General features: G+C 40.9%; 1 protein-coding gene across 7 annotated transcripts in view; it reads right to left on the bottom strand.

The window, feature by feature from the left end:
- Positions 1–27963, bottom strand: part of BORCS5 (BLOC-1 related complex subunit 5) — a 125113-nt gene that overhangs the window by 38389 nt on the left and 58761 nt on the right. For all 7 annotated transcript variants that reach the window (XR_008538440.2, XR_673284.4, XR_010147980.1 and 4 more), the window contains one exon: positions 10286–10443. Coding sequence is in view for 3 of the 7 variants with exons in the window: in XM_001139139.7 (XP_001139139.3) it covers positions 10286–10443 (158 nt within the window). In the remaining 4 variants the exon portion in view is untranslated. The remainder of the gene's footprint in view (positions 1–10285; positions 10444–27963) is intronic.

Below are 27963 nucleotides of genomic sequence, written 5' to 3'. Positions count from 1 at the left end.
ATGTGCATAACAAGTTCTCAGAGGCATATTCCTATCCTGGTGAGTCAAAAAGCTGCAGGCAGGGAGATGGAACTCTTATGAGATTCATATACTGTGAGAAAACAAAACAAAACAAGACAGAAGCTAGGTATGGTGGCTCATGCCTGTAATCCTGGCATTTGGGAGGCCGATGTGGGAGGACTGCTTGAGGCCAGGAGTTCAAGGTCAGTCTGGGAAACCTAGCGAGACCCTGTCTCTACAAAAAAAAAAAAAAAAAAAAAAAAATTAAAGTCAGCTGGGCATGGTGTCACGCACCTGTAATCCTAGCTACTGGGGAGGCTGGGGCAGGAGGATCACTTGAGCCTAGGAGTTTGAGGCTGGAGTGAGCTATGATTGTGTCACTGCACTCTGGCCTAAGTGACAGAACAAGACACTCTCTGTAAAAAAATTAAATTAAAAAATAAAAGAGCAAGTACCAGGCCCTACTCCAGACCCTGGCTCAGAATCTCTGAAGATGGAGCCTACCCATCAGTTTTAAAAAAAAAAAAAAAAAGGTATTTCAAATTGAAAAAAAAAAAAGCAATGCATGTTCAAGATAGAAATCTTGTAAAATACAGAAAAACAGAAGCAGGCTAAAACAAAATACCACTGATAATCTCATCTCTAAAGGGCAATCACAATTAAGTCATTGTCATGTTACCTTCTGTCTAATCATTTATTAAGAATATTTAACATAGGCACGATGGCTCGCACCTGTAATCCCAGCACTTTGGGGAGGTGAGGTAGGAGGATTGCTTGAGGCCAGGAGTTCAAGACCAGCCTGGGCAATATGGCAAGACACTGTCTCTACAAAAAAATTTAAAAATTAGCCAGGTAGGTGGCACACCTGTAGTCCTGGTTACTTGAGAGGCTGAAGTGGGAGGATCACTTGAGCCCAGGAGTTTGAGGCTACCGGAAGCTATGATTGTGGTATTGCACTCCAGCCTGGGCAACAGAAGGAGACCAGGGAGACCCTGTCTCTAAAACAAGATTGTTTGGTCGTGGGCTGCATGCAGTCCAGGACAGCTTTGAATGTGGCCTAATATAAATTTGTAAGCTTTCTTAAAATATTATGAGTTTTTTTTGTTGTTGTTGTTTTTAAGCTCATTAGCTATCCTCAGCATTAACATAGTTTATGTGTGGCCCAAGACAATTCTTCCAATGTGGCTGGGAAGCCAAAATATTGGACAACCCTGCTCTAAAATAAACAAACAGAATATTTAACACAGTTGAAATCATATTGAATATAAACTATTATATCTTGATTTTTTTTAACTTATTGTTAGATCTTTTCCTAATGTCACTTGGTTTTCATTGGCAGGAGGACTTAAACCAAGCAAAATTTACCATGGAACCTTGCATCAGGCCTTCTGAATCTCAAAGCTGGGCTGCAGATGCATTTTAGGAATCTAAGTTCGAAGATGACACAGATGTTCAAAATTTAGTGTACCCCTGGGCACACAATAGACTGTATTTCCCAGCCTCTTTGGAGTTAGCTGTGGCCATGTAATTGAGTTCTAGCCTAAGTCATAGGCAACACTCATAGGTTTGGCCCGTAAGAACCTCCTATCTGTGCTAGTCCACTCTTTTTTCCCTTTTGCCACTGGACACTATCAGCAAGGTGGTCTTTGGGGATGGCAGAGCCGCAAGACAGAAGGAACCTGAGTCCCTGAACTCAATGAAGAGTCACCTGCTAACCAGAAACACCCACCTTGAACAAGAGCAACAAATAAACTTCTGTTGCATTTGATCCATTACACATCTTTGAGTCTACTTACAGCTGTAGCCTAGCTTACTCTACCTAATGCAACCCTCATAACCTTTATTTTCTCTGATAGAATGAGAACACTTATCAGTCCCTAGGATGAGATAATTGAAGAATATAAAGTTGTTCATTAAACAAGTATTTATTCAACATCTACTACATGCCAGGCATTGTTCTAGGCACTGCAGCAATGTTCAATTTGCTAAAATTCTTGTTTCTCTTCATTGAAAGTGATACAGGACAGGGAATATCTTTTCCCAGCCCTGGTTTCGTTTCCATAACCCAGGAGCCCTCAATACTGGCTAGTTGGCTTAGAGACTACAGGTGCTCTGGGGTTCCTCACAAGAGAGGAGGCTGCATGGGACCTCTGACACTGCCCGCTCTGGTGGACTGGAAATGAGCAGGGGAGGGAGAAGAACAGGGGCTCTAGAACCTGGCACTGGGAAAGCTGGCAGAGCCAGCTGTCTGAGGGCATGTCTAGGGCAGGCAAACTGGGGGGAAATGGGGCTGCTGTTCACACATGCTCATATGTCATTGTCCAAAAGCGGAATGGAGTTAAATCTCAGAGCAGTCAAATAACCGGGCTCTGCTCATGCCTTGCCAAAAAACACAAGCCTACATTTCCAACAGGCAAGTAATAAACTAGATTCGGCCCTCTTCCAGGATTTCTGGCTTTTGGCAGGACAGTGCTGGTGTAAAGGAAGTGTGGGGCCAGGCCCAAGGAAGCCCTGGGCAGCATACCTTACAGTCCGCCGAACCAGAAGCAGCCCACTCCCCCACCTGGATTTCCTGCCACCCAGGGGACCAGTTGTATTTCTTACAGAAAAGAAAGGTTGCCCAAAGGACAAGAAGGGGGGAAACTATAATTACACTGTAAGGTTTCAACCTGGAACTGATGCCAGAGTAACTTGTGACATTCTATGGGAACATAAAATTTTCTTGAAATGTCTTGCCTCAGGATTTCAGCAAAAAGAAGCCGACATCTCAATGTTCTTGTCAAAATTTGCAGTTTTGCAACAGGTACTCCCAACTCATTTTATAATTTCAGGTCAAGAAAGAAGCAACTGAAGCCAAAATATATTTAAAAGCGGCCACAGGACTCTAACAATGTTGTCATTTAAAGGAGATTCGGTTCACAGTGTCAGGGCGACAGCAACAGTTTCACCTGGCCAACAGCTCACGCTAACCAGGCTTTTAACCAAAGGAGCTCAAAGTGAATGCTAATGCCAGTTCAGACACTGATGCTCTGTGCAACACTCGGAACTACTCATTTAATCTGGATCAGTCTCTCTCCCTGGGAGGACACACAGTACAGGAAGTCAGGTCAAATACTTGGAAAATGACTCCAGCTGGGTCTTAAACATTACGGTACCGTTGACAGAAAGAAATCCCTGCCCAGCCCTGTGTGCAGGCCCATGAATGGCAACTCTCGTGCATTCCTTCAAACACCAGTTGAGGACCTACCATGAAAAAAAAGGAATAACCAAAAATGAAATGAAGGACTCCAAAGAGGCAGAACATAAGTAGTACGGTGCAGTGGAAAAGATGACTCACCTTCTAATACCATCTTAGTCATTATCTAATAGAAAGATACCCAGCAAATCCCATATACACTCGAAGATCCTTGGTTTCTTTATTTGCACAATGAAAGGGCTAAATTAGAGAAACCTTAGGGCCTCTTCATAATCCTGTGTAATCATATGGCTTTCCAAGGATTGCAAGTTTTTCTTCCCAGTTCATCTGAACCCCCTCCATGCTTCATACTGGTTTATGTCAATACAGTATGCTTATCAACACATCTAAGAATTAAGACAGGAGTTACTAGAATCATATCATGAATGTACTCTCAAGGCCGTCAAGCAAGCACACAGGAACTGTAACAAAATAAACCTTGTGGCTTTATCTTAGTTACAAAGGCGTTCTAATCTATGAACACATTTACCCACTGACAGCAACTAGAATGAGGCAGAAATAAGACCCAGGGCAGTGACAAGAGAAGCTCCAAAAGTCTGTGCTGCAACTTGTTCTAATCTATGAACACATTTACCCACTGACAGCAACTACAATGAGGCAGAAATAAGACCCAGGGAAGTGACAAGAGAAGCTCCAGAAGTCTGTGCTGCATCTTCCTGGGGCTGCGTATTTGCCACCAGCCTCATCCCTCTCCCCCAGGGAAACCACACCTGGGGAGGAAGCACACTCCTTTCTTGTTGGCTTTTCAGTTACCCCACATTTCAATGATAGATGTAACCTAAAACTAAGTGTCTGTCAAACTTGAATCCTTAACTAGAAATGAGGCAATATACAGGAAATCCCCAAATCAGAGGCAGCCATGTATCCACAGCCTAGAAGCCAAGGACTAATGGTTTGCCACCATCCAGCTTCACATTTCTCAAGACCCATGTTCCCCAGGCACGAGTATGCTATCCACAAAGCAGAATAAACAGTTAAATTCACTACAGAAATTCCAAAAAGTACATATTCATGGCATGAAAGAAATCCTGCAGGGTTTGAAGGAAACCACAGTGGGCTAAAAAAAAAAATTTTTTTTTTGCCTTGCCTCTATTTAGTGCTTATACTTGGGTTGTTAAGAGCAGAACTTAAAATGGGGCAATATTTAGACAGCTGCTGGTATCAAGTAATTTCATATGGGCCAATTCATGGCAATTAGGATAGGCCTTTCTCCTTAGTCATCATTTATATTTAAAGCAATAACAAGAGCTAACACTACAGTGTCTACTACATGGCAGGCGTGGTCCCTAGAACTGTACCAAGAATAACTGATTGAACTCTCACGAAAACCTGAGGTGGATGTCATTCTGTTCTCACTGAACAGAAAAGGAAACTGAGGCTCAGAAGAATTAAGGGACTTGCCTGAGGTCACACAGGTAGTCAGAGATGGAGCCAGGATTGAACCTTGGCAGTGTGGCTCTGGAGTTCACGCTCAGAACCATTCTGCCAAATTGTCTGCAAATACAAAGAGCAAATACAAGTTGCCCTGCCTCAGCTGAGCCCTCAATGCCTAATGGCACTCATTACTGTACCCAGTCACCACGACCACTCAACAAATGACCTCCCTCTTCTCCACAGAGGATACAAGCTGCTGGGTGTGACCGATCTGTGCCAGGGACCCTCCTGTCATAAACTTGCCTGCATCCTCCCTGTTCTCTCAGAACGGATGTCCCACAAGGCTCCAACTCTTGCCTCCTCAGGGATCTTGCTCTAAGAATCCCCCTTTCTCCTTCATCTTTGATCTTGTCTCATCTGCCTCTTCCCCCTCATCCTGTAAACATGTTCAAGTGCACCACCTGCATAACAAAAAATCCCCTTCGATCTTCATCCACTTTTAACTTAATTTTGGCCACTACCTCACTGTGTGATCTGGGCGAAGTGCTCACTTTCTCTAAAAGCCTTTAATTTCTGCATCTGAATAATGAGAGCACTGGACCAGAGGGTCTCTAAGGTCCTTCCAATTCCAACATTCTGTGGTTCTTAATGCAGAGATTTCTCTGAGCAAGCTCACTGAAACTCAGGCCAGTTTCTTCAGTGTTAATTTTCTTTCACTGTTAACTTTCAAGCCCCAAAGTTAATTTTCTTCTGTCAAGCTGTTCCCCTGCAGCAATGCCCCCCTCTTCCTCTCATTTCCCAAATCCTGTTTTTTTTTTTTTTTTCAAAGACCTAGCTTAAACCCCGTCTGCTCCAGGATATCCCAATCTTTAACTCTTACAGAACTTTCGTTATAAATAACAAATGAGCATTCCCCTTCAACAGTGCCTTTTTCATATTTCTGTTCTGTATATCTTCATTCCCTCAGCGAGGCTCAACTCTCAAAGAGCAAGGACCATGTTACATGTCTCTGGAACCCCCAAAGGACCTCCCCACTAGGTGGGTCTGCAATAGCTGCTCAACAGTGCTGGCTGAGGGGTCATCCTATCGCCATTAAAGAAACTAGTAGTTAAGGTATGTCACTAGACTCCCTGATTGCAAAGTAAATTACCTCCATTCTTCTCCCTCACATACACAAATCTATAAACATAAGCTTTTCATTCAAGAGCATCATCCAAATTTAACATAAGGAAAGCTTAGCTAACTCTCTGATTTTCCTTTATCTGAATCAGAAATAGTTATAGCCATGTTTCCCTTTGATCCAGACTGAAGTGATCACAGGTACCGTAATCTTAGGGACCTCTAGTTGATCCCGGTTATATACTTCCACTAACACATATTCTCCACGGTTATTAAGTTCCCTCACTTTTCAACACATAGCATTATGTTACTTCCTCATCTTTCCAACCAAATTTCCAGGAAACATCTGGAATAATATCAGAGAGTTGGTGTTTGATCAAAATGACATCCTCTGCTTTACTCATTTGGAAGTGACTAATTTCAACCCTTGGGTCTGAGGTGAACACAGATGGATGGATATGATTCAGGAGTTTGCTAACACTCACCAACAGAGATAAGACGGACACATTACGCCACCAATGAAAGCCCCAAAACTGCACTCACCTCCTCTGCCCGAGCGCGCTGCTGAGGTATTGCTCAGTACTGTGAGTGCTGGTCTCTGTTTTGCAATAATCCTGGGTAATTACTGACTATTCAAAGTGAATCCCAAAGTTCTTCAAACAGAATTTTAAACTGTTTATTTTATTTTTTGAGACAGGGTCTTGCTCTGTAGCCCAGACTGGAGTGGAGATCTCGGCTCACCGCAACCTCTGCCTCCTGAGCTCAAACCATCTTCTCACCTCCCAAGTAGCTGGGACTACAGGCACACACCACCATGCCTGTTTGTTTGTTTGTTTTCTTGGTCTTTTTTGTAGAGATGGGGTTTCACCATGTTGCCCAGGCTGGTCTTGAACTCACGACCTCAGATAGTCCGCCTGCCTTGGCCTCCCAAAGTGCTGGGATTACAGGCATGAGCCATGTCGCCCGCCAAAGTCAGTTTATTTTTAAATGAATGCTCCAAAACACTGGTTCTCTCCTGGTTACATACTAGAATCACCTAGAGCACCTTCATAAATGCCAATACCCAACATCCCACCGCCCTAACCCTATCACCCTTCAAAGATTTTGATCTAATCGGTTCGGAGTGAGACCCAGACATCAGTATTTTCTTAACAGCACCTCAGCTATGCTGAATGAATTAAGGTATCATTGTTAAATATTTTAGGTATAACAGCATTATAACTATATCTTTCAAAACGACTCAGTCATTCATTCGTGGAATTACTGGTAAAATTCAAAATAAGGCCTCCATTTAATTGCTAGTATTGTACCAAGCTAATTTCCTGGTTTTGATCATTGTACGAAGGTTATGTAAAGTGTTAACTTTAGGGGAAGCTGCATGGGGCAGGGTATATAGGTACTCTCAAATTATTTCTGTGACTTTCCTCCAAGTCTAAAATTAATTCAAATTTAAAAGTTATTTTTTAAAAGAATCCTTCACTTTTAAAGATATATACTTAAATATTTATGAATGAAATAATGTCTGGGGATTTACTATAAAATATACAGTTGAGGGTGGCAGGGAGTGGGGATATGGATAAAACAGGAGTATTTGCAAGTTGATGATTGTAGTGGCTGGTAATGAGTACATTAAGGTTCACTGTGTTACTCCGCCTTCTTTTACCCTGTCTTCTTCAGTATATGTGTAAAATTTCCCATCATATATATTGGAGGAAAAAACTTCCGAGTAATTTTAACATGTAGCCAGGGCTGAGAAACACTGCTCTGAAGTCTTGAAAATGTGGTATAATGAGAAGCTCTGTCTGGTACTTCCAGCTACAAAACACTTTCCCCAGCTCTCTGATATAGAGCTAGTCAGTTAATCTCTCTGTACCACACTTTACTAAACTGCAAAACAACAGATATGGGTTAGAGGTTTTTGTTGTTGTTTTTCGTTGTTGTTTTTTTTTTTTTTTTTTTTTTGAGATGAAATCTGGCTCTGTCGCCCTGGTTGGAGTGCAGTGACATGATCTGGGCTCACTGTAACCTCCACCTCCCAGGTTCAAGCGATTCTTGTGCCTCAGCCTCCTGAGGAGCTGGGACTACAGGCATGCACCATCACACCTGGCTAATTTTTGTATTTTTAGTAGAGATGGAGTTTCACCATGTTGGCCAGGCTGGTCTTGAACTTAAAGGACTTTTTAAAAAGAATAAGCATCAAAAAGCCAATTTATTATAATTCTAAGATCTCCTCTCTGACAGTTAATGTCATAGTTAATTAACTTCTAGCACAACAGTAAAAAATGGTAGCGTCTGGCTAGGGGCAGTGGCTCACACCTGTAATCCCAGTGCTTTGGGAGGCTGAGGCAGGAGGATCGCTTGAGCTGAGGAGTTTGAAAACATCCTAGGCAACATAGCCAGGCGTGATGGCATACACCTGTAGTCCTAAGCTACTCAGGAAGCTGAGGTTGGAGAATCGCTTCTGCCCAGCAGTTCGAGGTTGCAACGAGCTATGAATTTATCACTAAACTCCAGCCTCGGTGACAGCATGAGACTCTGTTTCTAAAAAAATTAAAAAGGTAAAGTCTTATGTCTACAATAGCATTTCCCAAAGAATGTTCTAAAATCACTACTTTATGGGACATTAATAAATGTTACCTAAGATAAGTGTTCTGAGGTCAAATAAGTTTCAAAAGTCTGGCTTTCTTTATTGTGAGACTCCTAAGAACTTTAAGTGAGATAATACGCTTTGTGACTTTCCAAGGGGTGGTGAGGGAATATGCAAATCGTTTGGCCTCTTTACATGGGACTAGTTTTGTAGAACTTATTTTAGAAATAGTGCTTAAGACCACTGGTTCCCAAATCCTGGGTAATAGAGGGTGGCATTGTATCATTTGGTAACCTTATGTATTAGTCTGTTCTCACATTGCTAATAAAGACATATCCAAGACTGGGTAATTTATAAAGGAACGAGGTTTAGTTGACTCACAGTTCCACATGGCTGGGGAGGCATCACAATCACAGCTAAAAGTGAATGAGGAGCAAAGTCACATCTTACATGGCAGCAGGCAAGAGAGCTTGTGTAGGGGAACTCCCCTTTACAAAACTATCAGGTCTCGTGAGACTTATTCACTATCATGAGAACAGCATGGGAAAGACCTGCCCCCATGACTCAATTACCGCCCACGGGGTCCCTCCCATGACATGTGGGAATTATGGAAGCTACAATTCAAGAGGAGATTTGGGTAGGGACACAGCCAAACCATAACATCTTATTAAAATAATGATTCACAGCCCACATCTAGACATACTGGGAGGAGGGGAGAACTCAGTATTAAAACAAACAAAAAACTCACATGATGCCAATGAATAGTCATGTTTGGAAAGTAAAGCTTGGTAGACCATAATATAGTAAAATAAGTTTATAATATTTGCAAAGCCACATCAATGAAAAGCAATATCAAAGGTCATATTTAATAGTTTTCCAAATAATAGTATTTAACCCATGAGAGAAGAGTATATGCATGCAACATTTTATGAAAGCTAAGTACTAAAATGTTGGAGGTGTTGGCAAGTTTAAATCTGTCAATATAACTAATGACTGCTTTGTAATCTCAAGGATGCACTACCTCCATTGCTAAATACAAATTGTTAATCTGCAGTGATTCTTGCTCCATCACTTGTTTCTCCATGCCCATCTTCTCTCACCAGAGTTAAAGGGCCACTTTGTTAAACAAATCTGGGAGTGCCATTCACAGAAGTGGTTTCTCCAGTAAACAGCTCCTAACATTTCCTTGATATTACAGTACATCAAGGTATCAGGAATATAAAGTTTTTCTTGACTGGAAACTTTGGAAAATGTATTTACTTATTCCTTTATGCCCCTAGAACTGTGCTGTGCAGCAGCTGGTCAATGATACATTTAAGTGCTTAAAGGAAGTACCTATTTACTGAGATTGATAATTACACAACATTTGCATCATGTGCTTCAGTTTACTAAGTACTTTCACATGAATTACATTGCTTCTTTCCTTTAAAAACTTTGCGGGTTAAATAGGCGTAATTGTTTCCATAAAACCATTAAGAATCACTGGAGCTTTTCGTATCAAAGCTCCTGCTTTGAAAGAAATTTTAATCTACTGGGAAACAAAATATAAATTATACACAGGAAACGATTAAAGTCAATTCAAAGACAGAATGGTGGCTAGAGCAAATTAGTATGGCAGGACTTTACATGCACTAATAATAGCTAACACTTACTAAGCAATCTGTCACTCAACCCTTGGGGTAAGTTACTACTATTAGCCCCATTTTTCACATGAGGAAACTGAGACAGAGAAGTTAAGCCACTTGGCCAAGCAAATCAGTGGTGATCAGAATTTAAACTCAAAATTAGCCCAGCTCTGTGGACCATTTTTTTCATCATCACATTTTACTGCTAGGAAAAAGCAATCTCCTCAAAGCAATAGTGACAAATGTCAAGTCTTAAGATGGCATCCAGAGTTGCAGAGAATCACAACAACCAGTCAGCAATGTTATTTTCCCGCAGCACACTACCTCTTTGATTCGTTTAACCAAAGCATTCTGGTCAAAAGCAACGGCCTCTGCACACTGATGCAGGTGATCTTGATATCGGAGGCAGAGCTGCAACACCTGCTGAGAGTCCAGTTTCTCCAATTTGGCATTTGTTGGGGAAGTCTGACCACTCAATAGCCCTTCAAAGGAGAAAAAAATGAAATGAAATTAAAATTACTGCTAATAAACTTGTGAATAAAGTAGTTTAACAAGTTCACTGAAGACAGGGTAAGATTTCAATTTAATCTTGCATCTTTTGTTATATGTTAATGACAATCGTTGCAATTATTATTTATGGAGCATCTGTTATGTGCCAAGCACTTTTGCTAAGTGCTTCTTGTGCACTATTTTTCATATTCACAGCTGCCCTGGAAAGTGAGGTATTATTAGCTCCATTTACACAGGAGGAAGCCAAGACACAGAGAAGTTAAGTAACTTTCCAAACGTCACATAGCTAGTAAGTGGTTTCTCCAAGAACAGAGCTCCTGACCTTATCACATCACTTCAAGGTACTAGGAATATAAATCCCTTATTAATTGAAAATGTGGGAATATAATTTTTAAAAATAATTAAAATGGTTGTCTGAAAAACTGAGAAAAAGAAATCAAATGTATACAGAAACTGCTAGGAGATGCTAAAATGAAGACATTTAACAAGTAAACAGACTGTCAGCTAACAAGCCAGAAACTCATTCTTTACATTTTCTTTCAACACCAGCTTAGCCAGGTAACCATTAATCTCCCCTGTATTTGCATAGGGGATTATATTTTTATAGGTATGTAGTAGGGCAATTAATAGCATTTGCAGGAGAAGAAATCAATTGAAGAGGCCAAATGATGCCCACATTCACAAAGCAAAGCCCAGTCTAGAAATTAAGCCTATTGCTTTCTGCCAAATCAACAATTCTCAATTATCAGAACCTCTACACTCTCAAAAATTACCAAGGACCCCAAAGAGCTTTTATGTGAGTTTTATCTTTTGATATTCACCTATAAAAATTAAAACTGAGAACATTCTTAAATATTAAATCATTTAAATATAATGATAACCCCTTTATACATTAACAAAAATAACATTTTAAGGAAAATATTCTTCCAAACCAAAAAAGTGAAATGATGCCACTGGTTTACTTTTTTTAATGTCTTTTTAATGTCTGCCTTAATAGAAAACAGCTGGAATATCATAGCTGCTTCTGCATTTAATCTGTTGCTATTTCACATCATTTAGCCTCTGGAAAACTCCACTGGACACTTCTGTAAGAGAAGAATGAGCATGGTTTGCAAATAATGTCTAAGTATTATTACAAACATAGTTTTGACCTCAGAGATTCCCTAGCAGGGTCTTGGGGATCCCAGTGATCGCCCTACCACATGCCAGACCATTCTGTCTCACAGCAGAGCCAATGCTACAGCACAAGGAACACAGAATACATATGACAGTAGGTCACGTGCAGGGCACAGCAAAGCTTTTTTTTTTTTTTTTTTTTTTGAGACGGAGTCTTGCTCTGTTGCCCATCTGGAGTGCAGTGGCGTGATCTTAGCTCACTGCAACCTCGACCTCCTGGACCCAAGCAATCTTCCCACCTCAGCCTCCAGAGTAGCTGAGGCCACAGGCACTTGTTACCACAGCCAGCTAGTTTTTGTATTTTTAGTAGAGACAGGGTTTTGCTGCCCAGGTTGGTCTCGAACTTCTGGGCTCAAGCGATCCTCCCGCCTCGGTGTAAGCCACCTCACCTGGCCAAAGCTCATCTTGGGAACCCTTCCTCACTGACCCCAACCACCAATGTCCACCCCTCACTGTCCCCAACCACCAACATCCACACCACACTGTTCTGATATATTAGAGCTGAAGCCAGTATTCTTTCCCTCCAGACAGGCTGTATGAAGGGCTACCCAGCTAGGTTGTCCCAGAGAATCCTGGGAAATGCTGGTCGATGCTCTCAGATCTTCTGAGACAGAGCAGCGTACAGGGGCTGGAACCCGAGGCACTGCTAGGCTCCTCCACATTCCACTGCTCAGCTGCTGCACTACAAGTCCTAACACAGGAGAGCACCAGTTACTTGACCAGGATATTGACATAGATAAAATCCATAGATATAATCTGACCTTATTCAGATCCTACCCATCCCTCCCTTTTTTGGTTTAGAGATGGTATCTCCCTCTGTTGCTGAGGCTGGCCTCAAACTCCTAAGCTCAAGAGATCCTCCCACCTTGGCTTCCCAAGTAGCTGGGACTACAGGAGTATGCCGCTGCACCCGGGCAGATTTCCTTTTTTTTTTTTTTTTTTTTTTTTTTTGAGACACAGTCTCGCTCTGTCTTCCAGGCTGGAGCACAGTGGAATGATCTCCTCAGCTCACTGAAACCTTGTTCAAACAATTGAACAAGGCTCCTGAGTAGCTGGGATTACAGGCATGTGCCACCATTCCTGCCTAATTTTTGCATTTTTTAGTAGAGACAGGGTTTCACCATGTTGGCCAGGCTGATCTCAAATTCTTGACCTAAGGTGATCCAGCTGCCTCAGCCTTCCAAAGTGCTGGGATTACAGGCATGAGCCACCGTGCCCGGCCCAGATTTCCTCATTTTATTTGCACTGATTTGTGTCTGTATTTAGTTTTTTTCCTATACACAAATTCATGTATTCATCACCATGGTCAGATGCTGAAAAGTTCCATCACCACAAAGAGTTCTTGTGCTGCTTTTGTAACTATACCTACCCCACTCTTTCTCTCATCCCCCTTTCCATCTTTAAAACACTGGCAACCATTAATCCATTCAACATTTCTAAAATTTTGTCCTTTCAAAAGTGTTATATAAATGAAATAATACATCATGTAAGCTTTTAGGATTTAATCTTTTTAGTTGCCCAACATAAAACTTTAGAGATGTGTCTATGTTGTTGATATATCAATGGTTAATTCTTTTTTTATTTCTGAGTAGTATTCCATGGTATATATGTATCAGAGTTTGTTTAACCATTCACCCATTGGAGGACATTTGGACTGTTTCCAGTTTGGGGCTATTACAAACAAGTCTGCTGTGAGCAGTCATGTACAGGTTTTTGTGTAAACATAAGTTTTCATTTCTCTGGGATAAATGCCCAAGAATGCAACTGCTGGGTCATATGGTAATTGCATGTTTAGTTTTATAAGAAACTGTCAGTTTCCCAGCGTGCCTGTACCAAGAAAATGGGAATGCTACAGACCACTAACATCTCCTAACAAAACTATCAAGGGCTACCCTATCACTGACAAGAAATACATTTCCAGGAACGCAAACTTGGGAGAAGATACCAAAAGCATTTTGCTGTCAATCCGAAATTGAAAGAGGAAAAGAGGAAGGAGGCACCATGGAAAAAGGAATGAACGATTTTGTGCCATTAACAGTGGACCAGGATAATGCAAAAGCCATAAAGGAAACACTGATAAATTCAACAATACAAAAACCAAGACTCCTCATGACAACAAACACAAGTTAAAATTTAAAATACAAAAAGAATACCCAAAATCTGAGGAAAATAAAAAACCTGTAGAGACCCCAGGAAGCCTTTCTCCTCCTATTGTGATAACTCATATCACACAGGGTAAACTTCCTAATATATAAAGAGTGCCTAGAAATTGCAAATAAGGCTGGGCACGGTGGCTCATGCCTATAATTCCAGCACTTTGGGAGGCTGAGGCGGGCGGACCACCTGAGGTCAGGAGTTCAAGACCAGCCTGGCTAACACGGTGAAACCACATCTCTACTAAAAATACAAAAAGTAGCTGGGTGTGGTGGCTTGCACCTGTAGTCCCAGCTACTTGAGAGGCTGAAGCAGAAGAATCTCTCGAACCCGGGAGGCAAAGGCTGAAGTGAACCAAGATCCAACTCCATCTCTAAAAAAAACAAAAAAAGAAAGAAAAGAAATTGGCAAATTAAAAATTAGCAAAAGGGCCAGGCGCAGTGGCTCACACCTGTAATCCCAGCACTTTGGGAAGCCGAGGCGAGCAGATCACGAGGTCAAGAGATCTAGACCATCCTGGCCAACACAGTGAAACCCCGTCTCTACTAAAAATACAAAAATTAGTTGGGCATGGTGGCAGGCACCTGTATTCCCAGCTACTCAGGAGGCTGAGGCAGGAGAATCGCTTGAACCCGGAGGCGGAGCTTGCAGTGAGCCGCGATCATGCCAGCACACTCCAGCCTGCCGACAGAGCAAGACTCCGTCTCAAAAAAAAAAAAAAGAATTAGCAAAAGAAAGATGAACAAAAGTTATGAAAAGATATTTCACAGAAAAGGAAATACCAATACCTCAACTGTAAGAAAAGATGCACAACCTCACTTATAATAAGAAAAACAAATTGAAACTTTACCACAAGCCCATTTTTCACCTGTCAAATTGGTAAAAACGAAAAGCATGAAAAATAGTTTGTAGGTGGAGCTGTAAGGAAAGAGATTTTGCTGCTTAGTGTGTAAGTTGTTAACACCCTATGGAGGAGGGCAATTTGGCATGGATGACAAAATTACAAATGCATAGCCTCTGATGCAACAGCTTCACCACTAGGAGTTTACACACACAGTAGCACCCATGCTAAATGATGTATAATGCATATACAGGAGTATTCACTGCAGCAGTGACTGTAACAGCAAAGGTCAGCAAACACCACAATGTCCCTGAATAGAGGGTCTGTTAATTAAATCAGGGTACATCTATAAATAGTATTACATGAACAAAGAAAAGAATGAGGGCGCTCTCTATGTACTTACATGGAAAAAAACCTCCAGAAGATAAATTTTTTAAAAGGTATATAGATGCATAGAGTGTGCTATCATTGCATAAAAATGGGGGTTGGGGTGCAAGTAAATAAGAGTGTATGTTCAGATTTACTTATATTTACATAAATAAACTCTGAAATGATATATAAGAATTAGATGGAGGCAAGGGGTAAAGAGGGGGAATTTCATAGTATACTTTTAACAGAACTTTTTTTAACCAAATGAATGCATTTCCCCCTTAAATATTTTTTAAATAAATAAACTCATTTGAACAAAAAGTAGCTGAGGTCTTTCCTTATCTATGAGTAAGAACTTCAGAGGCAGTTCTCCCTTCTTCACCCATCCCAAGTGCCCCCTACTCCATAAGTAAAAAACTCATCTTTAATTCTCACCAAAGTTCATATGGTCGAACACATCTTAAAACATTTTCTCAGCCAGGCACGGTGGTGGCTCACGCCTGTAATCCCAGCACTTTGGGAGGCCAAGGCAGGCGGATCACGAGATCAGGAGATCGAGACCATCCTGGCTAACATGGTGAAACCCCGTCTCTACTAAAAATATAAAAAAATTAGCCGGGCGTGGTGGCAGGTGCCTGTAGTCCCAGCTACTCGGGAGGCTGAGGCAGGAGAATGGCGTGAACCCAGGAGGCAGAGCTTGCAGTGAGCCGAGATCGTGCCACTGCACTCCAGCCTGGGTGACAGAGCAAGACTCTGTCTCAAAAAAAAAAAAAAAAAAAAAAAAAATTTCCTCTAAGGTGATTAAAGTGGTATAACAAATGGTGAGCTGGTTGAAGACAGGGACGTTTTGCTTATCTTTTTATCTCATGTCTAGTAGAGCACCTAGTACATAAAAGGTTCTTGAATTAGGGTAAGAGTATGCAGTTCTATTGCTGGAATTCCAAGGAAAGCATAAGTCTAGGAAGATATTAGGAGGAAAAAGGCTTCCCAGGATCTCTGTAGGCTGCATATATGCCTAAGAGCGAGTCCTTGTCTTAGTCTGAATCTGCTCTTCTAAGGTGCATGAGGAAGCTCTCCGGTGCTTCAGAAGACTATTGGGAGCCTGAATCGCAGAATGAAGTGGAGGAAGGCTACAGGGCCAGCCCAAGCTGCCAGGTGGCTGAAGCAGAGGGCCCAGAACTCAACCTTAGCTCACAAAACAAAACTCTCACTTCTACCTCTTGAGAAAAAGGTGGAGGGTGAGGGAAATGAGGGAAGTAGGAGGGGGATTTTGAGAAGGTTGCCAGGTCTAATAGGCACACTAGGATGTTCAAATTAAGTTGCCTAGCCAACTTCAAAATCAAAGGAATTACACTTTAAGTCATTCTTATAAATCACAATTGCAGCCTCCCTCTAACCATCTAAAAAACAAAACCCAGGTGCATGACTCTATCCTCAGAATGTGCTTCTTTGACTCATAGGAATCTCCATAAACCCACCGCAAATCCTGCCCCGGGTCATAGAAGGAGCAAGACAGGACAGAGAAAATAAGAAGATGGGCCACATTTTCCATTCCTGAAGCAACAAAGTTGTGGCAACCCAGGCAAATTCTAGAGGCACTGAATACAATGTTTTCCCATCACCCTCTTGTGCCAGGAAAGCATCTCCCTCTCGTATTGATAGCTACGCCTCTCCTGGATCTTCTGAAAAGAGGGAGAAGGACAGAAAGCTGGGCAAATTTAGAGACGGTGAATTCTGTCATTTTTAGGAGACCACAAACTTCCAGTCCTCTCAAGTGTTTCATTCTGAATGCGCATTAAGATTTTTTAAATTTTTGGAATGCTTTCAATGAGTTGTGCACTTGCCTGTTTGCTCAGTCCCCACCATCTCCCTCTTGTCCAATGCCCGGCAGCTCCACTCACCCATATTACTTGCCTGGCCTCTGCGGGCTTCTGGATTTATACTCCTATTTTAATTATTTCCTACCAACTCCAATACCATTAATAGAGAATGAACCTTGAAATTATTTTTTGTATAGTTTTATAAATGTTATTTACACTTAGGATTTTTCTGCTTTACCCTTTATTATGAAAATTTTTAAATGTAGAAAAGTAGGGGAAAAATGTATACCCAAATACCCACCACCTAGATTCAACAACTAATATTTTGTCATATCTACTTCATCTCACTATATAATTTTTTTTCTTTTGCTGAGCCGTTAAAAACACTATAACATCATGACACTTCACTCCTAATACTCCATAAAGAAGAACGTTGATCCACATACTTATGGTTAGTTTTTCATGTTAAAGAGAAGAAGTTTCTAAATTACATGTTCCTTACAGTTAAGCAACAGGCCCATTGCCTTCAGTTTTCTACTTCTTCTTTAGTTTAATATGGGGATGCACCCAAAGATGTTTATTGAGTTAAAAACCTGATCTAACAGATTCCATATATTAAGGGTTAGGTTTGCAAGTGGTAAATACTGGAGATATTTCCTAAGACCCTGTTTAAACCACTTTGTTTATACAAAAATGAGGAGTAGGCTCCAGGCAGTGAGTGAAGACCAAGACTGAATATTCCAGAGATCCAGCAAACTACCATCTGTACCTACCTCTTTGTGTAAAGTGTTGAGTGGAAAAATCATCAGGGTTAGAAGTGTGGGAAATATTCTGCTGAGTGATCTTTTTCATTCTGAGATGTCAGGTGGGGGGAAACCCACAGTTTCTCTATAGCACAGTGCAGAGCCATATGGCTATTAGCTTAGCCTATTACCAAACCGAATTCCTTAACTCTGAGAGGCTTAGATACTTCTAGGACTAGAAATCAGTATTACAAATATTGGGGCACATAACGAGCTCCATTTACTGCTACAGAATCCAGGAAGTAGAAATTAAATATAACTTTGACAAAAGTTACTGTGAAGATATAATTAAACAACAGATTCTGAAAAAAGAAAATTCCCCCATATGGACTGAATGTTTGTGTTCCCCCAAATTTCCTATGTTGAAATCCTAATCCCCGGTGTAATGGTATTAGGAGGTGGGGACCTTAGTGGGTGAGTAGATCATGAGTATGGAGGCTACATGAATGGGACTAGTGTCACTAGAAGAAGAGATGTGAGAGCCTCCCCTCACTCTTTCTGTTCCCGGCCATGTGAGGCCACAGCAAGAAGATAGCCGTCTGCAAACCAGGGAGCGGGTCCTTGGCAGAGGCAAATCTGCCGGCACCTTGACCTTGGATTTCCCAGCCACCAGAACTATCAGAGATAAATGCTTGTTGTTTAAGCCACCCAGTTTATGGTATTCTGTTATAGCAGCCCAAATTGACTATGATACCCCCAAAACCAATAAGAAGTTTTCGAGTCTATCGGTCATAGTATATTTCAAAGATAAAAGCACTTAAGCTATGTGTATCCTTTACTTAAACTCTAGTTCTCAAAGGCACTCCCTTCTCTTCTTGAAGAAAGGGAAAGTCTGGCCGGGCGCGGTGGCTCACGCCTGTAATCCCAGCACTTTGGGAGGCCGAGGTGGGCCCATCACAAGGTCAGGATATCGAGACCATCCTGGCTAACACGGTGAAACCCCATCTCTACTAAAAATACAAAAAATTAGCTGGGCGTGGTGGCGGGTGCCTGTAGTCCCAGCTACTTGGGAGGCTGAGGCAGGAGAAAGGCGTGAACCTGGAAGGTGGAGCTTGCAGTGAGCCGAGATTGTGCCACCAAACTCCAGCCTGGGCGAGAGTGCGAGATTCCGCCTCAAAAAAAAAAAAAAAAAAAAAGAGAAAAGAAACAGAAAGTCTAAAACCATCTTCCCAACTTGGAGAGAATTTTGTGATGTGCATTAGTGATTGATTCCTTCGGGATACTTTGAAAAAGTGTGCTTTCTAAGGCTGATTCCTTCAGAACATTTATCCCCACCCTGTGACCTCAGAGGAGTGCTAACCTTGAGGGGGCAATGGCAGTCATCATTGCTTTGGTTAAACCATGTGGCAGAAGAAACTGCAAGTGCAGAACAAGCCCCATGTAAGATGCCACCCACCACAATGTTTGGTGAGGATACAAACATTTCTCCCAGGACCTCCGAAACCCACCAGAGGGCAAGACAGAGGAACTTTTTAATGGAGACAGCATGGAAAAAGCTGAATTCAGCTCCCTTATTTATTAGCTGTGTGAATCTGGACAATTTACCTTACATCTTTGAGCCTCAATTTTCTCATATGTAAAAGCAAGATAATAATCATGTCCCTTCTAGGGTTTGCCTAACACACAATAGGATTTTGATAAAACTCTGTTCCCTTTATTCTTGCGTTTCTTAAGTCTCAGAGAAGTAAAGGGTTCAAGGGAATTTGTGGTAAGCAATGAAAAGCACTTCATCCCTCTGTGTTAGGCACCCATTTGGCCATGGCCAGTGGCCCTAATTTATGGTACCAAAGAAACAAGAACAGAGGATGTCACACCCAAAAGTAGACACAGTATTTCCAAAGGTCATGAGTATCCACAAACGACACACCTCAGTGTCTTCGAGGAATCCTGTTCACTGCTATAAAATTAGCATTTCACAATCTCTACCTTTTCCTCTGGAATAATTAAGTAAAATGGAATAGGCTGTAGTTACCAACTACTTGGTATGCAGAGGTGAGAGGATTGCTTAAGCCTAGAAGTTCAAAGCCAGCCTGGGCAATATAGCAAGATTCTCTGTCTCCTATTAAGTAAATGTTCAACTGCTCATCTGCCCTAAACAATTTCCAGGTTCACAGGCTTGCTCTCTGTTTGAACTTACCAGACTAGGGAAGGGAGACCGCATGGTATAATGAAGAAGTTTGGAGTCAGGTAGACCCGGAACTGGAATCCAAGGATTGCCATTTAATACCTGTGTGATGTTGAGGGAGTCTAAATTTAACTTCCCTTAATTCAAATCCTTCATCTGTAAGTGTGACATATTAAAGGAGTATTATGGGAACTATATAAAGTTATGCCTACCACAGCACCTAGCACAGAGGAGGCACACAATTCGTGTTAATTTCCTCACTGTCTCAAAGTCTCCAGTCACCAACTGTAGTAGTCAATTAAGCAGGCTTTCAAAAGCTGGCTGTATGACTGGCCTATCCTACCACTGTAAGTGTTTACCAGGCACACACTACTATGTACTAGCACTGTAGGAAATAGCAAAGAAATGATCTCACTCTTCAAGCAGATTACCAGAAGCAGCAGGAGTTATTTATAAGGAAGGCAAATATGAAAAGGAGCTAAATTTAAAAAGATAAAACAACAAACCACCCAATTGGGCAAAGGATTTAAATAGGCATTTCTCCAAAGGAGATATACAAACGGCCAATAAGCATATGAAGGATGCTCGACATCACTAATCATGAGGGAAATACAAAACACAATGAGATACCACTTAATCATTAGGATGGCTATTATCCAAACAATGGAAAATAACAAGTGTTGGCAAGGATGTTCTCCATATCCTTGGAACCCTTGTGCATTGCTGGTGAGAATGTAAAATGGTGCACCTGCTGGGGAAAACAGTATGGGGGTTCCTAAAAAAAGTAACTATAAAGGGAATTTGGGGAAGACTGTGGTAGGAAGCACCAGGAATTTATCTTCCCAACTAAATAATTGCACTGGTGCACTCCGTCTGATGTAACTATTTTGTAGCTCTAGAGTCTATTGAAGGCTTGCAACATCCAGAGGAAGGCCTGGATGATGAATTATAATTACTTTCAGTCAATTTCAGCTGTCATCATAATAGCACCAGCCATCTCAAAGCTCCCAGCCCCACTGCAGACAGCTATGCACTTATTCCTGGAGTGGCTTGCACACAGTTTGTGGGAGACAGCAGGGGAGAAAAGGACCCTGTCCTCTAAATATGAATCTCTGCTCTGATCAATGATGGCTGCTTCTGATCACAAAGGTGCAGACAGAGAGACAGACAGTAATCACTGTTGTTGCACCTCCACCACACTGCTGCAAGGTCTTCCCACTCATGCTGAAGTGACTTTCAGAGGATTAAAGGGGGCAGCATTTTTTTCACCCTCCTTCACTTTTTTCTTTTTCCCTCTCTGGGACCCGGACATTAAAGACCAGGATATTCAAAAGCAACCACATACATAGGGGAAATTAGAAAGTTGCTATGCATGCCCAGGGAAGAGCACAGGCTCAGAAAAGATCTGAGGAGACCTAACATGTATACCTCTGGCTGATTCTTGGCACAGACACATCCTGTAACAATCAAAATACCAAAAATAAACCCAAAAAACAGCAAACCCAGAGAAGGGGGCGAATCTGTTTCCACAGTTACCATATTACTGGATTTAAATGTCCAATTTTCAAAAAAAAAAATCACAAGTCATACAAAGAAACAGAAAAAGTATGGCTCATTCAAAGGAAAAATATAAACCAACAGATACTGTCCCTGAAAAAAGACAATGGCAAATCTACTAGACAAAGACTTTAAAACAACTGTCTTAAAGATGCTCAAAGAGCTAAAGGAGACATGGAGAAAGCCAAGAAAACAATGTATAAACAAATGGAAAATATCAATAAAGAGAAAACCTAAAAAGAAATGAAAAATAAGTTCTGGAACTGAAACAACTGATACGAAAAATTCACTACAGGGATTCAAAGGCAGATTTGAGCAGGCAGAAGAAAGAATGAGTGAATAATGAAGTACAATGAATACTATCTAGTCTGAGGAACAGAAAGAAAAAAGATTACGGAAAAGTGAACTGATCTAAGGGATTGATGAGACACCATCAAGTGGATAACCATATGCATTGTGGGAGTCCCAAAAGGAAAACAGAAAGAGAAAGGGAGAGAAAACATCTGAAGAAACAATGGCCAAAAACATCCCAAATTTGATGAAAGAGATGAATACAAACATCCAAGAAGCTCAACAAACTCAAAATAGGATTCAGAGACCCACACCAGGACACATTATAATCAACCTTTAGAAAGGGCCAGGCACACTGGCTCACGCCTGTAATCCCAGCACTTTGGGAGGCCAAGGTGGGCAGATCACTTGAGGTCAGGAGTTTGACACCAGCCTGGGCAACATGGCAAAACCCCATCTCTACAAAAAAATATAAAAATTAGCCAGGCATGGTGGCAGATGCCTGTAGTCCCAGCTACTTGGGAGGCTAAGGCAGGAGGATCATCTGAGCCTGGGATGCAGAGGTTGCAGTGAGCTGAGACTGCACTACTGCACTCTAGCCTGGGTGACAGATTGAGACTCTGTCTCAAAAAACAAACAAACAAAAAGACAAAGAGAAATTTGAAAGCAGCAAAAGACAAACAACTTATCATATAAAAGGGAACCTTAATAAGATTATCAACAGATTTCTCATCAGAAACCTAGGGGGCCATAAGGTGGTAAACTGCTAAAAGAAAAAAAACAAAAAACAAAAACCTGTCGACCAAGAATTTTATATCCAGTAAAACTATCCTTCAAAAGTGAGGGAGAAATGAAGAGTATCCGTCAGGGAAAAAAAAAAAAAAAAAAAAAGCTGAGGGAGTTTCTTAATACTAGACCTGCCCTGCAAGTCCTGCAGGTTGAAATGAAAGCACACTAGACAGTTGAGTGAAGAAATAAAGATCTCAGTAAAGGTAAATATATGGCAAATTATGAAAGCCCATGTACTGTTCATGCCTGTAATCCCAGCACTTTGGGATGCCAAGGAGGGTGGATCACGAGGTCAGGAGATTGAGACCATCCTGGCTAACACGGTGAGACCCCGTCTCTACTAAAAATACAAAAAAATTAGCCAGGCGTGGTGGCGGGCGCCTTTAGTCCCAGCTACTCGGGAGGCTGAGGCAGGAGAATGGTGTGAAGCCGGGAGGCGGAGCTTGCAGTGAGTCAAGATCACGCCACTGCACTCCAGCCTAGGCAACAGAGTGAGACTCCGTCTCAAAAAATAAATAAACAAATAAATAATAAAAAAATAAAAGCCCATGTATTTACAGGGGTTTTTGTAACCATGGTTCATAACTCTTTTGTAACCATGGTTTGTAGCTCCACTTTTGGCTTTCTACATTGTTTAAGAGACTGATACATTAAAAAAAATTAGTCTAAAAGCTAATGTTATTGTAACTTTAGTTTATAACTCCATATTTTGTTTTTTTACATAATTTGAGAGATTACTGCATTAAAAAAGTATTAGTTTATATTTTGGACACACCCTGTATAAAGATATTATCTTGTGACATTAACAACGGAAAGGGATGGAAACTAAGCTGGAAAGGAGCAGAGTTTTTCTATGTTATGAAAGTTAAGCTGTCACTGCTCTGCCTCTGGAGGTCATTCCTTATTTTTTCACTTTTTTTTTTTTTCTTTTGAGATGAAGACTCACTCTGTTACCCAGGCTGGAGTGCAGTGACACGATCTCGGCTCACTGCAACCTTTGCCTCCTGGGTTCAAACGATTCTTCCAAGTAGCTGAGACTACAGGCATGTGCCATAACGCCTGACTAATTTTTGAATTTTTAGTAGAGATGGGGTTTCACTATGTTGGTCAGGCTGGTCTTGAACGCCTGACCTCAGGTGATCTGCCTGCCTAGGCCTTCCAAAGTGCTGGAGTTACATGCGTGAGCCACCGCATCCGGCCTCCTTCACTTTCTTAATAAACTTGTTTTCACTTAAAAAAGAAAAGAAAAGAAAAGAAAGCTAAGCTGGTATAAATTCAAATTATTGTGTTACAACGTTAGGATCTTAAATATAATCCTCATGATAAGTGCAAAGAAAACAGCATAAGTACTAAATGCCCACAACAGAAAGCAGGAAAGATCTAAAATCGATACCCTAACATCACAATTAAAAGAAGCAAGAGCAAACAAATTCAAAAGTTAGCAGAAGGCAAGAAATAACTAAGATCAGAGCAGAACTAAAAGAGATAGAGACATAAAAACCCTTAAAAAAATCAATGAATCCAGGAGCTGGTTTTTTGGAAAGATCAACAAAATTGATAGACCACTAGCAAGACTAACAAAGAAGAAAAGAGAGAAGAATCAAATAGACACAATAACAAATGATAAAGGGAATATCATCACCGATCCCACAGAAATACAAACTATCATCAGAGAATACTATAAACACTTCTACACAAATAAACTAGAAAATCTAGAAGAAATGGATAAATTCCTGGACACATACACCCTCCCAAAACTAAACCAGGAAGAAGTTGAATCTCTTAATACACCAATAATAGGCTCTGAAATTGAGGCAATAATTAATAGCCTACCAATCAAAAAAAGTCCAGAACCAGATGGATTCACAGCCAAATTCTACCAGAGGTACAAAGAGGAGCTGGTACCATTCCTTCTGAAACTATTCCAATCAATAGAAAAAGAGGGAATCCTCCCTAACTCATTTTCTGAGGCCAGCAGCATCCTGATACCAAAGCCTGGAAGAGACACAACAACAACAACAAAAATTTTAGACCAATATCCCTGATGAACATCGATGCAAAAATCCTCAATAAAATACTGGCAAACCAAATCCAGGAGCACATCAAAAAGCTTATCTACCACGATCAAGTCGGCTTCATCCCTGGGATGCAAGGCTGGTTCAACATACACAAATCAATAAACGTAATCCATCACATAAACAGAACCGACCACAAAAAACACATGATTATCTCAATAGATGCAGAAAAGGCCTTCAAAAAAATTCAACAGCCCTTCATGCTAAAAACTCTCAATAAACTGGGTATTGATGGAACGTATCTCAAAATAATAAGAGCTATTAATGACAAACCCACAGCCAGTATCATACCAAATGGGCAAAAACTGGAAGCATTCCCTTTGAAAACTGGCACAAGACAAGAATGTTCCCTCTCACCACTCCTATTCAACACAGTGTTGGAAGTTCTGGCCAGGGCAATCAGGCAAGAGAAAGAAATAAAGGATATTCAATTAGGAAATGAGGAAGTCAAATTGTCCCTGTTTGCAGATGACATGATTGTATATTTAGAAAACCCCATCATCTCAGCCCCAAATCTCCTTAAGCTGATAAGCAACTAAGGCAAAGTCTCAGGATACAAAATCAGTGTGCAAAAATCACAATCATTCCTATACACCAATAACAGACAAACAGCCAAATTATGAGTGAACTCCCATTCACAATTGCTTCAAAGAGAATAAAATACCTAGGGATCCAACTTACAAGGGATGTGAAGTACCTCTTCAAGGAGAGCTATAAACCACTGCTTGATGAAATAACGAGATAAAAGAGGACACAAACAAATGGAAGAATATTCCATGCTCATGGATACAAAGAATCAATATCATGAAAATGGCCAAACTGCCCAAAGTAATTTATAGATTCAATGCCATCCCCATCAAGCTACCAATGACTTTCTTCACAGAATTGGAAAAAACTACTTTAAAGTTCATATGGAACCAAAAAAGAGACCGCATTGCCAAGACAATCCTAAGCAAAAAGAACAAAGTTGGAGGCATCACACTACCTGACTTCAACTATACTACAAGGCTACAGTAACCAAAACAGCATGGTACTGGTACCAAAACAGATATATAGACCAATGGAACAGAACAGAGGCCTCAGAAATAACACCACACATCTACAACCATCTGATTTTTGACAAACCTGATAAAAACAAGAAACGGGGAAAGGATTCCCTATTTGATAAATAGTGCTGGGAAAACTGGCTAGCCATATGTAGAAAGCTGAAACTGGATCCCTGCCTTACGCCTTATACAAAAATTAATTCAAAATGGATTAAAGACTTACATGTTAGGCCTAAAACCATAAAAACCCTAGAAGAAAACCTAGGCAATACCATTCAGGACATAGGCATGGGCAAGGACTTCATGTCTAAAACACCAAAAGCAATGGCAACAAAAGCCAAAATTGACAAATGGGATCTAATTAAACTAAAGAGCTTCTGCATGGGCAAAAGAAACTACCATCAGAGTGAACAGGCAACCTACAGAATGGGAGAAAATTTTTGCAATCTATCCATCAGACAAAGAGCTAATATCCAAAATCTACAAAGAATTCAAACAAATTTACAAGAAAAAAACAAACAACCCCATCAACAAGTGGGCAAAAGATATGAACAGACACTCCTCAAAAGAAGACATCTACGCTGCCAACAGACACATGAAAAAATGCTCATCATCACTGGTCATCAGAGAAATGCATATCAAAACCACAATGAGATACCATCTCCTGCCAATTAGAATGGCAATCATTAAAAAGTCACGAAACAACAGGTGCTGGAGAGGATGTGGAGAAATAGGGACACTTTTACACTGTTGCTGGGAGTGTAATTTAGTCCAACCATTGTGGAAGACAGTGTGGCAATTCCTCAAGGATCTAGAACTAGAAATACCATTTGACCCAGTCATCCCATTACTGGGTATATACCCAAAGGATTATAAATCATGCTACTATAAAGACACATGCACACATATGTTTATTACGGCACTATTCACAACAGCAAAGACTTGGAGCCAACTCAAATGTCCATCAACGATAGACTGGATTAAGAAAATGTGGCACATATACACCATGGAATACTATGCAGCCATAAAAAGGATGAGTTCATGTCCTTTGCAGGGACATGGATGAAGCTGGAAACCATCATTCTCAGCAAACTATCACAAGGACAGAAAACCAAACACTGCATGTTCTCACTCATAGGTAGGAACTGAACAATGAGATCACTTGGACACAGGGCAGGGAACATCACACACCAGGGCCTGTCAGGGAGTGGGGAGCTGGGGGAGGGATAGCATTAGGAGAAAAACCTAATGTAAATGACGAGTTGGTGGGTGCAGCAAACCAACATGGCACATATATACCTATTTATCAAACCTACACTTTGTGCACATGTACCCTAGAACTTAAAGTATAATAATTAAAAAAAAAGAAAACAGCTATATAACATACACAAAAGGGAATGAGAAAGGAATATAAATGTTTCACTGCAAAAAATCAACACAGAAGACAACAGCAATACAGAAAATGACAAACAAAAAAAAGCTATAAGGCATCTAGAAAACTAATAGCAAAATGACAGAAGTAAGTGCCACTGTATCAGTTAAGTACTTTAAATGTATATGGATTAAACTCTCCAATCAAAAGACAGGGATTGGCAGAATGGATTAAAAACCTGATCCACTATATGCTTGTCTACTAGAGACTCAATTTACATCTAAATACACAAACAGGCTGAAAATGGATGAAAAAGATATTCATCCAAATAGTAACCAAAAGAGCTATACTGAAAGAGAGTCTCACGCTGTTACCCAGGCTGTAGTGCAATGGCATGATCATAGCTCACTGTATCTTCAAATTCCTGGGCTCAAACAATCCTCCTGCCTTAGACTCCCAAGTAGCTGGGACTACAGACATGTGCTATCACACCTGGCTAATTTTTAAATTTTTCTGTAGAGATGGCGGTCTAACTATGTTGCCCAGGCTAGTCTCAAACTTCTGCCTCAAGTGATCCTCCTGTCTCAGCCTCTCAAAGTGCTGGGATTATACGAGTGAGTCACTGTAGCTAACCAAAATAGACCTTAAATTGAAAGCGGTTACAAGAGACAAAGGACATCATATATTAATAAAAGGTTCAGGCCGGGTGTGGTGGCTCACGCCTGTAATCTCAGCACTTCGGGAGGCCAAGGTGGGCAGATCACGAGGTCAGGAGATCAAGACCATCCTGGCAACACAGTGAAACCCCGTCTCCACTAAAAATACAAAAAAAAAAAAAAAAAAATTAGCCAGGCATGGTGGCAGGCACCTATAGTTCCAGCTACTCAGGAAGCTGAGGCAGGAAAATGGTGTGAACCTGGGAGGCAGACCTTGCAGTGAGCTGAGATTGCATCACTGCACTCCAGCCTGGGCGACAGAGTGAGGCTCCGTCTCAAAAATAAATAAATAAATAAATAAATAAATAAATAAATAAATAAATAAATAAATGGTTCGATATAGCAAGAAGATAAAAAA

The sequence above is a fragment of the Pan troglodytes genome, chromosome 10 (genome assembly GCF_028858775.2).
Source record: "Pan troglodytes isolate AG18354 chromosome 10, NHGRI_mPanTro3-v2.0_pri, whole genome shotgun sequence".
Taxonomy (NCBI): Eukaryota; Metazoa; Chordata; class Mammalia; order Primates; family Hominidae; genus Pan; species Pan troglodytes.
The sequence above is the reverse complement of the archived record's forward strand: the minus strand, read 5'-3'. Positions and strand labels throughout refer to the sequence as shown.